This window comes from Microtus ochrogaster, unplaced genomic scaffold, assembly GCF_000317375.1.
Source record: "Microtus ochrogaster isolate Prairie Vole_2 unplaced genomic scaffold, MicOch1.0 UNK129, whole genome shotgun sequence".
In the NCBI taxonomy this organism is placed as follows: Eukaryota; Metazoa; Chordata; class Mammalia; order Rodentia; family Cricetidae; genus Microtus; species Microtus ochrogaster.
In genome coordinates, this window is record NW_004949227.1 from 517,628 (window position 1) to 531,744 (window position 14,117).

A 14,117-nucleotide genomic window follows, 5' to 3' on the forward strand; every position below is an offset into this window, starting at 1 on the left:
CAGAAGGTGCTTCACAAATGCTCCACACCGGGAAGGCAGATATCACCTCAGGTGTGGCCTGCTTTTTGGGTGCAGATCAAGAACAGCTGGAGCAATGGAAGGACCAAGAAAGGAGCGGGAAAGCAGACAAGACCTCAGCCTTATGTCTGGTCAGTTGGTATGTGCTTTTATATCTTTGGACCTGTGGTAAGGAGGGCCTTCTTCTGAGGGCAAGGACTGGAAGGGAGCATGGAAATGCAGAACCTTGGAGGTGGTCTGAGCAGGTCCCTTGTTTCACCTCTGTTCTCTTCTTGATGCCCAATGATGTTCCAGAGAAGTAGCACTGAGTCATATTGCACAGTGTTTCTTTAATTGAAAGACAACCAACCTCAGAAGCAGCACGCCCTCCAACTGGGTGCAACTGCTCACCAGCAGGGACCCAGGGGTGAGGGGAAGGGACCTAGCCATCTTAGGGTGAAGGCACGGGCCAATGCAAACTGGTTCTAGAGGCTCTGGTGGCCTGCTGAGCCTCTTCAGGGTCTATGAAGCTTCCTGCTCCTCATCTTGGTAGCAGAGTATGGCCCCTTCCTGGACAATATGGGCAGGATTCTGGGCCTCTACTTTCCAGCCTCCTCCAGGGCTGGGGGTCAAGTGCTGCGCAGGGCAATCACGGAGATAGTTGCCCACAGATTTGTTTGTGCAAGGCCTGGTCAGAGACCTATGAAGCAGAAAGCAGCCTAGGGGATGGTCAGTGTGTGTGTGTGTGTGTGTGTGTGTGTGTGTGTGTGTGTGTGTGTGTGTGTATGTGTGTAAGAGAGAGACAGAGACAGAAATAGAGAGACAGACAGAGACCTAGGCAAAGAGATATAGAGCTAGAGAGATATGAACAGGGTCCAGAGATGGCAGGGGAGATATCTACTACCCTAAAAGGAAGCATGGCAGGGCTGGAGAGTTAGTAGAGCCAGGTAATGCCTGGGATGGACAGGTTGGAAACTCGGGATCACCAGAGGGCAAGGGCAGCAGGTAGGGTCCAAGACAGACATTGATGAGGAAGAAGAGGAACACATGTCTGGAGAGAACAGTAGCTGTGGTAGTGTTCTGTGTCCACACTTGCTAGCTCCTCCTGCCACCGGCAGCTGGGTGTCAGAACAGACAAGAAGAAAGATTTATAGGGAGTCTTTGAGTGGACATGGAAGGTGAGTGTTAAATCTCAAAAGCTGAGGGGAACAGGCGAGAGGGCCATGCCATGTGCATACGTGCAGGCTTGGGAGCCAGGGGAGGCTGAGCTGGGGCAGTGAGTTAGTGTTGGGGAACAAAGGTGTGTGTGTGTGTGTGTGTGTGTGTGTGTGTGTGTGTGTGTGTGTGTGTGTGTGGTGAGGGGGCTTTGCTTCTTTGCTTCCCCTTCCCCTGTGGAACATCTGTCTGGTTATGCTCCTCAGAGACTCTCACCAAGGCTACCATTGTGGCTACTACTGCCTCTACTTCTTATAATTTCCAAACTGGATGGCCAGGCGGTCAGTGACGCAGCGGAAGGTGGCTGGCTGCACTTCCCAGTAGGGCACAGGGTTGTTGAAGAGGCTGATGCCGTTATAGTAGGCTCTCTTGACTCCGAAGCCCATGGGGCAAAAGTCGTTGATGCCCACCTTGGTAATGTTGTTGGAGTGCAGATAGACCACCTGGGGGCAGAGGGGATGTGACTGGGGATTTTCATCAGGGCCCAGGGCCATAGACCACCCTTCCCACTCTGTCCCAGCCTGGGTGGGTGTTATAGGCTGGAGGCAAGATGGAGGGCAGATGTAAGAGTGGTAGGGCCTGCCTCCATATTTAACTCCATCGGTCACTTCCTAGTGTCATTTCATGCTCACCCTTTGATGGCCAGTTGGTGATGCTTCACCCAATTCAGAAGAGAACAATGACCCGAGTGTGTTAGTGGGAATTGGCTGTGATTAGAGTACTGGCGTATGATTGAACCCAGGGCAGGATGAGGGGCTCAGGTGAGGTGTATAGCGAGAGGTGAGTTGCGATGGGTGGGGTGGGGGCTATGTTTGGTAGAATGAGGCTGATGTAGGAAGCAAACAGTGATCCTCATACGTTATCTATGTAGGAGATATGGTGCTTTGGTTAGGAGCTCACTGGTGTAGTAAGGTCACTGGCCAGTAGAGGGTGCTCTCAGCCTGGCATGTGCTGCCCCAGGGGAGGATGAATGTGCTTTCTATCATGAATGGAGTTGACATAAAATTGAAGTCCAGAACAGGGCTGGGAAAGACCTAGTTTGCCTATGTGGCTGGAAGCTAAGTCAAAGAGGGAGGCTCCCCTTCTCAAGAGATCCCACAGATGGGAGTTAGTACTGCCTCGGTGCAAACAGAGAGTGCACACCACTTCAGTGGGGTCTGAATGAGGACCTGGGACCCTGGGAGCAATCTAGGTCCTCTTATGCTCTCTACCCTGGGTCCCTTAAAAAATGGGCTCAGGGGAGGCAGGCAGTTCAGAGGCTGGTGTCATGCTCCTACCCAGCCCTGGAGAGCCAGCTCTCACCTGGAGGAGTTTGAGGTCTGGGAGGCCAGCAGGCACCCGGGACAGCTTATTGTTGTCCAAATGGAGCTCCCGCAGGGTGGGCAGAAAACTCAGGCTCCCATTCTCAATCATTCGGATCTGGTTGTGGCCTAAGCCCAGCCTGAAGAGAAGTAAATTAGAAGTCATCAGAGGCTTGAGGGGAGGAGGACCTGGAATAGAGCACAGGGACTTGGGTGCCACCCTATGAGTTGCCCCATTTACTGATGGAGCCCTGCAGCCCCCAAGGACTGTCCCAGCCTCACCTGTACAGCTTGGAGTAGCGAAGTAGGTCCTCCAACTCGATAGCCTGGATTTTGTTGTGGTCCAGGTGAAGTTCATTCAGGGTCTCAGGGAGATCTATTCAGAAGAGAGCATGCTGGCAGTTAAGTGCAGAGTCTGGAGCAGGTAGAAAGAAATCCCTCTCTGCTCCAGGAGGGCAGTCCTGATCCAGTATACTGGACAAACCCCCTTCAATGCTCCTGGAGGTAGGGCACTGACACTCTCCTACCTTTGGGGATGCCAGTGAGCTTGGCCTCTGAGATGCGCAGGTAGTTGAGCTTCAGGCCATCAAAGGCTCCTGGTTCAAAGCCGCTGTTCTCCAGGGGATTCCCACCCATCTCTAGGAGAGAAGCCCTGTCAGCCTGGAGCCAATCAGTGGCACCCCACACACCATTCTTTTCTGGGCTGGGGAGATGCTGGTTGCTGACTCTTCCTACCTCCTCTAGAAAGCAGTTTAAGAATTTGCCCTGCTAACTAACTGAAAACTCCATCTGTTCAAGATGACTAGTTCAAAGATCTGGCACTGTTCTTGGCCTCTGGGAGTTGGGAAGCAATAGGAAAGTATCAGATAGGCATAGGAAAGTATTAGATAGGAGAGGCAGAGAAAAAGTCAGAACTTCCAGAAAGTCAGGGCTTCCAATCTCTGCTGCTATGGTGGTCTGCTGCCCTTCTCCATTCTCTCTTCTTCCTGTGTCCTATACCATCCCTTTACCCACGATGATTATGCAAACTGGGCTTTTGTCAAGAAGCATAATAATCTTCTTTTAGACTACTTTTGAAACTCTTTCTTTACCTGAGTCTTTAAACCCACCCCAGTGTCCTTCATTGTGCCCTGAATCAAGCTTTTGGAACATTCTGAGGCATACAGGGCTTCCCCACTAGTACAGGACAGTCCAGGACCCAACTGCCCTGGCTGGAAGGGATCTCCTCTACCTGGCTCCTTTATGCCTGACTCTCACCAATGCAGTTCATGTTCCGGAGCCCGCTGAACACGCCCTTGGGCACTTTGCGGATACGGTTGTCATGGATGCGTAGCTCTACCAGGGAGCTGGGCAGGTTGGGAGGAATCTCCACCAGGTGGTTCTTGGAGATGTAGAGTTTCTGCAGTTTCCGCAAAGGGCTAAAGGCCTTCTCATGGATCTTGGAGATCTTATTGTTTACCAGGACCAGGGCCTGAGGCAGGGCAGGGGACCAAGGTAAGCATCCCAACCCCTGACACCACCTTCCCTCTTCTGCCTCCTGAACTTAACTACTGATAGCACTTGAGAGGCATCTGAACCTGTTTCTTGGAGGTTTCTTGGAGGTCAGTCAGTGTTTGTGAGCAGAGTGCATGGCAAGGAGCTAAGGTTAAGTTTAGCTCCAAGCTGCCCTGGGAATGCCATTACTGACCAGCACAGTCTGATAGTCAGTTTCTCCAAGAGCAACAACAGAATCTACTCTCTTTGTGTTGCTCAGAGGAGCCAGTAAAATGCAAAGTTTTCAGTCAAAAAGGGAACTGACCCGAGGAATTTTGTCTTGTGCCCGTGCACATAATCCATGGTCTTGGGTGTTCCCACCTCAGCCAGGGCCAGACTTATCTCAGCTCCATTGGTTCCCAGTCCCTCTTCCAAGTCCCATTTGTGAGCATCCCTCCTCCCAGCTAGAGAAACATCAAACTCTCCCCTGCTCCTCAGAAAGGACAGGGGACAAAAGGAAGTTTACATAGAGGTGCTGAAGGCCTTTGAAGTCATCCTTGCGGAGCTCAGAGATGTCGTTGTTCTGCAGGTCTAGCAGTGTGGTGTCAGGTGAGATTTCCTTGGGCACAGTCTTCAGACCTGGGGACCAGCATCATCACCAGCATAAGCCTGGCTCATCCTGTCTGCTGTCACAGCTGGTGTAAAGGTGCCCACAGCTGCTGGGCACACACATGCATATGGGCATGCCCAGAGACACTAGTACAAATGCAGAGACTCTGAGCTAATGGGTGCCAGCTCCAAGCTTGCATTCTACTTGCTTTTCACATGCCAGACACTGGACACCCACATACACTCATACCACAATACCTGAGCCTGTGGTGACTCATAGCATCCCCATCCCTACCATTCTATACCCATCTCACAGGACAGCCCATGTGTCCTCTTTAGGAGGGGCTCCCAGGCAGGGCCGGTACCTCTCTGGACACTCTCACCTTAAACTGCCTAGTGACTCACCCAAGTCGGAGCACTGAACAACCCGCAGGTGGCAGTGGCAGCCGAAAGGACACATGGCACTGAAGGTAGGTGTGACAGAGTCCAGGTCGGGGACACCTGAGGTCGTGTCTGAGCCTGAAGCCTCCTCATCATTCATCATGAGCAGTCCATCGTCCAGGGTGAAGTCCCAGAAGCCCTTTTGCTCAAAGGGCAGGGCCTGGCTCAGGGCCAGCAGCAAGGTGAGTAGCCACAGGGGACTCATGGTGAATGTTCCTGGGAGCAAAAAACGTGAGAAGGGCCATGTGTTGGCACTGTGTTCCTCTATCCCTCACAAGAGGCAGCAGAGGGAAGAGGTATGGGTAAGAAGCACCAGCTGGGGTAGGAGTGCTGGAATGAGTTGGTTTCATTGGGCAATGAAATGTCTTCCCATTTAGCTCAAGGTTGCCCCCACCACCATTGAGTCAGCCAGAGCCTGCCTCACTGCCTGAGGGCTAGAGGTCAGTGAGGCCAACTGGAGGCTGAGAGGAAACCCAGCTATTGCCCCGCCCCCCATCCCCCACCCGCAATCTTTCCTGAGAGTGAGCTTGGGAGATTTGGATGCTCTTAGTTTAAGTGGGCGATGAATGAGTCATCCTTTCACAGTCTGAACCTCTCCACAGTGCCCATGCTGTTCTGAGAAGGTTCAGAGGCCAAGACACGAGGTGGGAGGGGAGGGGAGAGAGAGACACACACAGAGAGAGACAGAGACAGAGAGATTCTCTAATGCTGTAGCAACACCAAGCAAAGGTCCTGGGAATTAGGGGATTAGCCCTTGGCAGCTCCCTTCCTTTCATTTCGCAGGACTCAGTCTGCAGAACTCGGGGCTCCCATGTCTATCTCTGCTTTCTTTATGCCCATGGCCCTGGCATCAGGGTAAGCTGTTGTCAGAGTAACAGGGCAGGGTTGGGCTTGTCTAGAGGCCCCCCAGGCTGAGGCAGTGGGGCGGGGGTGGAGACTGCGCTGCCCGAACCTGCAGCACCCACATCTTCTGTTTCTTCCTCCTGCATTTAACTACGCAAGCATGGCCTAGTCTGTAGGACAAGGCTGAGCCCCTGCCTCACTTACCACTCCTTGCCCAACTCCATAGCAAGGGCTCAGGGTATTTTGGCCTGTTCATCCCATTTTCTAAATAGGGGATCCATGTTGGCCTTGCTAGTCTCCCAGGCTTGGATGTCTGGGGGTTATCCTGGTGCATGTGTGGAAAGGAAGCCCAGCCTCTTGAAGACTTGCAGCAGCCCCAGCTCAAGGAGGCCTCGTATGGGGCACATTTTGGTGGGAAAGCTGGGATATTTGGGGCTCCATCTGGGCTAACTAAACCCCTCTGATCTCAATTGCTGGAGGCAAAAGTGGAAGGAGCCAAGTTGATGAGGGGGCTGCACTCCCTGCTATTTTGAAATCCTCAGCAGCAGTGAAGTGGGGTGCTGGGACACCCCGTTTTGGTTATGCACAAGCACTGCCCATCTAGTGAATGTCAGCCCCAGAAGAAATCTTACCCTATGTTATTGCTTGAAAAATCCCAGGTTTGTGCGTGTGTGTGTGTGTGTGTGTGTGTGTGTGTATGTAGTAGGGAGACACCCCCCCCCACAGAAACCCAACCCCGGTGGTTCTCATGGCTTGCCCAGGTTCCTATCTTATACCAGTATACAGAAGGGCCTCACATAGGTAGTGATGAGCTGCTTCCTGGAGAGAATAGAGCAGCCTTTCTGATACCCAAAGATCACACAGCAAAGTAGGGGCCACAGGCAAAGGCTCAGCTCAGTTTCCTTTTTATCTGCAGAAGTCCTCAGCTTGGTGAGTGTCCGTCTTCCCTCATTCCTCCCAAGTAGCCTCAAGTTGCCCATCCAAGCCTGGCCTAGCAAGACACAGGAGATTCCCCAGAAGGTCTTGACCCCAGAGTAGCTAGAAAGATCTGTCATCTTTCAGCCCATGGCCTCTAGAACAGGGTGGGGATCTTGTCCAGGGCAGATGGACCAGAAGGGCTGGGAGGAGGAGCAAGAGCAGCCCAGAGCAGGCAAAAGAGGCAGAAGGGAGGCCAGAGAGCAAGATGGAATGGCAGGGAAGGAGTGAGGCACTGCCCCACCCACCTGCCTGTCCCCTCTGCCAACACTATCCTGCAGAAAGATGAGTCAAGGCTAGAATTTATGCCCACCTGAGCTGCAGGACCCACAATCCTCCTGTACAGGTCAGGAATCGGGAGGTGGCATGGATAGGGGATGCAGTTGGACAGAGCGCCATCTTTTTGGGACAAACCCAGGTCCTTTGGAACTAGAGTGGCCTGGAGATCTCCACAGGGCACCCCTTCCCTAGGCAGGAATCTCCTGAGACACCTTGTGTGGTTCACAGACACTCAGGGTGCAATGTTCCTCTATAGGCACTGCAGCCTGTTCGGATTAAAAGCTGGCTCCACCAAGAGAAAGGAGCTACAGAACCCTAGGTGGGTTTATATGACTAGATTTGAAGGGGCATTGGTGTGGGGATCCACAAAGGGCTAGGAGGATGAGACAGGGGGATCCCAGGCTGTTGTGAGTTCCAGTCCAGGCTCATCCTGGTGTAGGAGGCTCAAGGACTGTACAGAGGCAGGATGATGGTTTTTTTTTTTCAGGGCTCAAGGCTTAAGAGGTGGGTACCAGGCAGGCTTCCTAGCACAGCCCTCATTTTCACTCAAAAACTGACACTAGATTCAGTTCCCATATTCTTCAGGGAAGGGGGGTGTGCCAGACACAGAGCCAGAGAAGGGGATCCATTAAATTAAGAGAGTACAGAGGGTAGGTCTGCACCGCCAATAGTACCACTTTATGGATGAGAGAACTGATTGCTCCCAAGTCCCCTGTTTACTCAGCCTGAACAGAGAGTACAGCTTTGGTCACTCTAGGGTCTGAGCTTTCAGTCCTGCTTTTCATCCACGAATGAGGGTAGCTTCTGGGAAACGCTGGGCCTATACATGGGTAATGCAGAGACCCAGGATGGGTGGGAGAGTCACTAAATCACTAAGTGGGATTATGGTGACAGTGGGGTACTGCAGAGAGTCTCACATGCCTCCCTTCCTCAGCTCCCTCAAACTGAGCCTTCATCTCCATACACTGAGGAGGCAGGCAAAGTTGTAGTCAGGAAGGGATCTTCTGTGGGCAGACTCTGTAAGACCTATAGAAAGTTACTCCAGTCCTACTTTCTTCTGCCATGGGGGCTTCCAGGCCTCAGTCTCCCTTCATGGGCCTCTTCGGCTGAGCTTCTGCTCCATCAAAGTGAGCTCTGATCTAGCTGAGTGCTAGCTCATCAGAGCAAAGGAAAGAAGTCATCATCATGGTGAGCTGAGCTTGGCAAGGGCAAGTGCGAACAAGGGAAGGGGACGGGCTTCCTGGAGCCTGTGTCACCACCCCAATAGGGCCCTCCTTGTCTGTCCCTCTGAAAGCCAGTGTAGTTCTCCACTCAGGATTGCTCCTGGCCACAGCCAAGCAAGACATGCTGGCAGTCTCTGAGAACATGGAAGAGCTGTGCCAGGCATTCAGGCCAGGCCAAGGGCGGCAGGGGCAAGGCTTGAGGTCTGGCAGGCTATGGGAGCTTGCCTGAAGATGTGGGGCTGGCATCTGCCAAGGAGCAGACACCAAGTACAGTTTCAGCAGCCTCCTTCTGGGGGATTGGGCCCTGCTGAGTAACCCTACGTCAACTGGACGATGCTGCCTTCTACTAAGTTCTGCTGGGCTCCTGGGACTGTGCAGGTGGGGAAATGTGTAAGAGACAGGAGACAGTAGGCACTGTTTTGCCTTCCTCTGATCATCAAAGGTGAGCTGACACCTGACCTGCTTCTTGCTGCCCTCTAAGGCCACCTAGCTCCAGCTTAACATTTAAGTGTCAACCAGAGGGATGGGATGTGTGCTTTCTTTCCTGTATGCCCTAAGGTGATCAGAGTCCAAGTCAAGCTGGCCAGGGCCACATCTTACCGCCTGTGGCCCTGGTACTGGCAGAGTATCTGGGCAGTCAGATACAGCTCTCCAACAGACTTGGGGTGGGCTGTACCTGAATTCAGGAGTCAGAAGTCCCTGGAGTATGTATAGAGAGGTGGTGAGTGCATTGAGGGAGAGCTTTCTATTGCTTGCTCATGCTCTACTGAGAAACTTCTGGAAAGGAGCCTGATGGCAGATGACCCTGGTCAGTTGGAGGTACTACATTTCCTGGCCCCTTTGCACCTGACCCATGTGTCCACCCACCTCCTCCCATTTAGTAACAAAGTCTGGGCTCCTAGAGTTTTCAAAGGAGAGAAGGATGTTGTCACTTCTCAATGGTGGAAGAGGAGACTCAAGTGCTTTCTTTTCCTACCCAGCCCCTGGTGACCAGAATGCTTTTAACATTTGATAGGCACCTAGTAAGTGAGGCTAAGAGAATTTGTCCCAAACTCTTTCCCACAGCCTCACAGTGAGGTAAGAGTCAGGCTGAGAGGTTACTATGTCTGTCTACCTGACCATTCCAATCCCTGCTCCTTGAGAGAGTAGCAAGGCAACACGTTCCAGATCCCAGAAAGTCCCCTTTCTTCCCATGTCTTGGGGTTTCTGAACTCTCTCCCCAATACCAGGTTGCCAGGAGCTCTGCCTGAGGTTCCCAGCCTTATGCAGTCAGTTGGGAAAGACCTCTTGATTTTCAGCCACTAAAGCCCATGGAACGGCCACACCTGGGGCTTTCTGGACTTGGAATCAGGGAAGAAGGTAATTAGAGTGAAGAAACACCCCTGGAGTCCCGTATTTATCCGAGGCGTCTTTGACTGAGAAATATAAAAGTGGGGTAAGGGACTTAATGGCCTGGAAGAGGGCAGAAGACAAAGCCTGGCTCTCGAGAACCAGAGGATTTGGCACAGCAAACTCTAGCCTCCCTCTGAGAACGCCTGAATCTGTTGTTTCTGGAAGGCTAGAGGACGGTCTTAGGTGGGACAAGTGTGAACCACACTCTCTCTTCCGTGAGCCACACCCCCACCCTGTGAGATTTGCAGAAAGGACTCTGTGGGTGGTCCAGGTGTAATATGTGATGCTGCTGGCCTTCCCCATCCCAGTGTGCCTGAGCACAAAGGAATGAGAGTCTCCTGGGGGTGAGGAAGGGTTGAGAAACAATGCCAATTGCCCCAGAATTCAGTGGGCAGGGCCAGAGCAGGAGTCCCCTGGTTAGTTTGCCTTTTAGGGGGACTGGACCTGCCCTGAAATCTTTGGTCTATCTATGGCTAGGTATCCGGGAACATTCATTCACACTGCTCCCCTACTTCTTGGCATGAGGGAGGTCCTGTGTTGGGGTGTCTCCCTACAACCAATTGGCCTCCTTACAATGGGGTGGGCCTGCTGCTTGGACTATTGGCATGTGGGGGCCAGACTAGAAGATGGGTATGGCATTTTAGATCAGGGACAAAGGAGGAGGAGCCGGAGGGAGTCATGGTGGATGTGGATGGAGTCAGGGGGGAAGTTGTGGAGGATCGATGAAGCTGAGAAGTTCCAGTAGTTGGAGTATTAGGGGCTCTCAGTATTGCTGCCTCATGGGGGAGGCATGCTGAGAATCCTGTCTAAGGACTAGTGACTTCTGGGTAGACTCATGGGACTCCGTTTCTCCAGGGAGAGCAGGAGAAAGATCATGATGAGAGAGCCCAGGCAAGAGGGAGACTAAAATGGAGTCCCCACTTCACCTCAACACCGGGTAACAGGAATTGAGTGACCTAGGGGGGATCCTAGTGCAAATTGTCAAGTATAGCCTTAATTACAAATTCTTCCTCTGAGGTCTTGACACTGTGACTGGAGGAATGCAGACATTGTCATGGGATGGCTACAGAATGTGGCTGAAGAAAGCTCCTTTTCACCTCCACAATGTCCTTTCTCCTTCTACCCCACTATGTTGCCAATCCTCCAGTAGCCTAGGGCTTGGGAGGGACTGGAGAAAGATTTGAGCCAGCGCTAGCAACTTATCTGACATGATGGTCAGTGACTGGCACACCCCTCTGGGCCCCTAAAACTAGCTGGTCCCAGATTCGCGTTGCATGCAGTAGGACCTTGACCCCTGTTCCGGGCAGGGTGTAGAAGCAGCACTGGACTGGAGTCCTGTGGAGTGAAAGTGGGCCAGTGTACGAGTGGGTCAGAGAGGCGCAGCTGCCATACCCAGGTGGCCAGCTGGCTGTGGAGCCCTGTCCACTCCCTGGCTCAGAGCCTCCTCCTGCTGCCTTGCCCTGGTGGCTTAGAGGCAGACCGCCATCCTCCCATCAGTATAGCCGCAGCGCCTGCCTTTGAAGAGTCACCCCCTTTGGCCTTCAGCAGCCATACAGCAGTCACACACAGCCATGTTCCACACAAAGTACCTCTGCCACCCACAAGTTCTCCTAGGGTGGGGGTGGCACAGGCAACTGATTGCAAGTCCAGATGTCAGTCCCTGGAAACCTTGCTGGCATCGAAGAAGCATCTCCAGCTTGTCTCAATCCCAGTCATTACAAGACAAAAAGCTGGCAGGGCAAAGGAACTTGGACAGAAGCTACTAAAGAGGAAACTGGAGCCACTCAGATGCTATTTCCTTGACTTAATGAAGATTTCCTCTGCCTGCCTCACCTCCCTGCAGGGTCCTGTGCCTCTGACTCTGGGCATATGGGAGCCTGACCCCACCCCTGGGGTAGTGACAGGGCACTCCAGTCCCCCAAACCTCACTAGACTTGGTGAATTCCCAAATGACTCTCTCTCTCTCTCTCTCTCTCTCTCTCTCTCTCTCTCTCTCTCTCTCGATTCCTTTTCTTGACGGGTCCCTCAGGGCCCTAAGCCATATTTGTACCTGGGAACATGGCACAGTTGCCCAATTTTCTACATCTATACCATTCTCTGCCCATTGTGCATCTTAGCTCAAGAGGGTTCTGGAAACAGATAGAATTGAGGTAACCAGGCAGGCAACCCAGGACCCCTATCACTGAGACTCTGGTGGAGCCATCCCTTGCCCAGAAGAGGGTGGAGGCAGGGCATTGTGTCTGTGGTGAGTATGGAATATCAGGGCAAGGTGCCTGAGGGGTGCCTGGGAGTCCAAGGGGAAACTGTGCCGGTGCTGAGTTTTTCATTGGCTCCATCCTCCCTGACTTGGCCATGTGCCAAGCCCCCAAGGAAGGCTGAGCTGGGAGAGCAAGGCTAGCTGGCATGGAGGGTGTGCCTGGGCCTTGCCATGAAGGGCTAGGGCTGTGGGTAGAGCCAGCATGCCAGTCACCCAGCTCTGCCTCAGTGATATTCTGGGCAGCAGCCAAGGGGAAGCTCCCTACCCCCCCCCCCAAGCAGAGAGGGAAAGCATGGATGAGTTTATCAGCTAAGCAAGGTCAGAGGGGAAAGGGAAAGGAAGAGTGGGAAGAAAGTTCAGGGAAGAGGGTGGGGAGAAGAGGCAGAGATGGGATAAGGACCAAAGGGGCCACAAGGTATCTAGGAAAGAACACGAACCAGGAGCCTTAGTTGGGTGCCCTGGGGTGTGGAGGGAGTAGTGGAGGTACAGACAGTGGGACAGCAGACGCCAGGCTGAGCTAGCAGATTCAGTAGGGCTGCTATGGGGCATCTCTGGGTTAGTGAGGTGACAGCATAGCCAGGAATGAAGACAGCAAGGACAGATTGGGGTCTTTGTGGGAGAGTGGAGTCAGTTTGGGGCTTGAGCAGGCCCTACCTGGGGAGGGGGAAGCAGCCAGGTGCAGGCTGGTTAGTTGGTGGGCTAAGATGTCAGGCTGTCGGTGTGTCTGTCCTTCAGGCAGGGCCAACCGGGAGCAGCTGCTCACTCCTGGGCAGTTCGTGTGGAGAGAGGGAGACAGAGGCGGTGGGAGGGAGGCTAAAGGCTGGGCGGGCCGACAGGGAGGGGACGAACAGGGAGGGGGCGGAGAGGGAGACGAGGGAGGGGGCTGGTGGAGCTAAGAGGGAGAAAAGGAGGGAGGAAGGGCAGCTGGGAGGGAGGGGGCAGGCTTCCCAGCCCCCTGGCAGCTTCAAAGGAAGCAATTTTCTTGTAGACAGCTAGGCTGTGTTGCACCCCTCCCCCTCATGCCCCCCACTCTGGCCCCTGCCTCAAGCACACTTTGAAAGGACACACACTCACTTACTTAGGGACAGACCCTTGGTGTCTCTGGGCAGACAGCCTCACAGAGTCAAACTTTCCACTGCTCAAATGGGGACACTGAGGTGCTTGCTGGCATGCTGACAGGCAGAAGAAAACGAGAGATGAAAGGAGGTAGCCTTATGGCTAGGATAGTGAGAGGCCCTGGAATTCTGTCCTAATTCTACCCAGAACTCTGCCTGGTCTGAAATAAGTGGGTGGTTTGGGGATTAGAGAGTAGTGTATGGTAGGCTTCTGGAAGGGCTTGATCCAGGCTCCTAGGGGCTCTGTAAGCCTTTCCTCCCCATCCCTTCCTCCTTTAAAAAGGGATTTGTCCCCAGATTCTGGAGACCTTCTTGGCTCACCTCCCTGAAGCCTTTGAGAAATTGGCAAAGTTGATTTGGAGAAGAAGAACCAAGTCCCTCATCTTGCTCAACCCCTACAGGGTGGCTAGGATACCATAACCATGGTCTCTGCTGGGGGCATTTTCTCTGGTCACTTTTAGGGCATAACTGGGCTAACCTGCCAAGCCTCAGCTGCTTCTTGAGGGCCCAAATGAGTCATGGTCCCTAGTGTGACATCTAATTCTCCTTTGCTAGTGAAGTTTGCGAGATATAAAGGCGAGAGCCCTTAGGTGGTGAGAGATTGAATCAGGGAGCCCCACTGAAATCTGAAGAAGGAGCGAAGGACCAAGAGCAGGGAAGGGCAAACAAGGAGGGAAGCAGAAGCCCACTGGCAAGAGATCAGAGTGAGGGGTGAGGGTCACTACAGGTTTCAAGCCGGGGACAGAGGTTCTAGTAAGTATTTTGCCTGGAGCCAGAATCAGCTCAGTGTCCAGCTGTGGTGCTTTTCCTTCAAGATGCTCTTCCTCTTGTTGCAGAAAGGAGAAAAATGGAAGAAGCTGGATATGTGTTGGGAGCCTGTGGGCACCTTTGGATTCTATGTTCCAGACCAGGAGACTGGGGAGCACACAGCCCCCCCCCCCAGACTGAGGCTGTTGGTTTTGCCTAACACACACACACACACACACACACACACACA

The 14,117-nt window shown here is 53.1% G+C and overlaps 1 protein-coding gene across 1 annotated transcript; it reads right to left on the reverse strand.

Moving 5' to 3' along the window:
- Window positions 1-335: 335 nt before the first annotated feature.
- Window positions 336-12,803, reverse strand: Bgn (biglycan). The gene is made up of 8 exons (XM_005371827.2): window positions 12,660-12,803; window positions 5,001-5,252; window positions 4,513-4,625; window positions 3,771-3,984; window positions 3,041-3,151; window positions 2,796-2,889; window positions 2,515-2,653; window positions 336-1,655 (listed from the first exon to the last, which is right to left on the reverse strand). Exons 2-8 carry the CDS (start codon window positions 5,239-5,241, stop codon window positions 1,458-1,460), a joined length of 1,110 nt encoding a protein of 369 aa, XP_005371884.1. The 5' UTR covers window positions 5,242-5,252; window positions 12,660-12,803; the 3' UTR covers window positions 336-1,457.
- Between the last annotated feature and the right edge of the window lie 1,314 nt (window positions 12,804-14,117).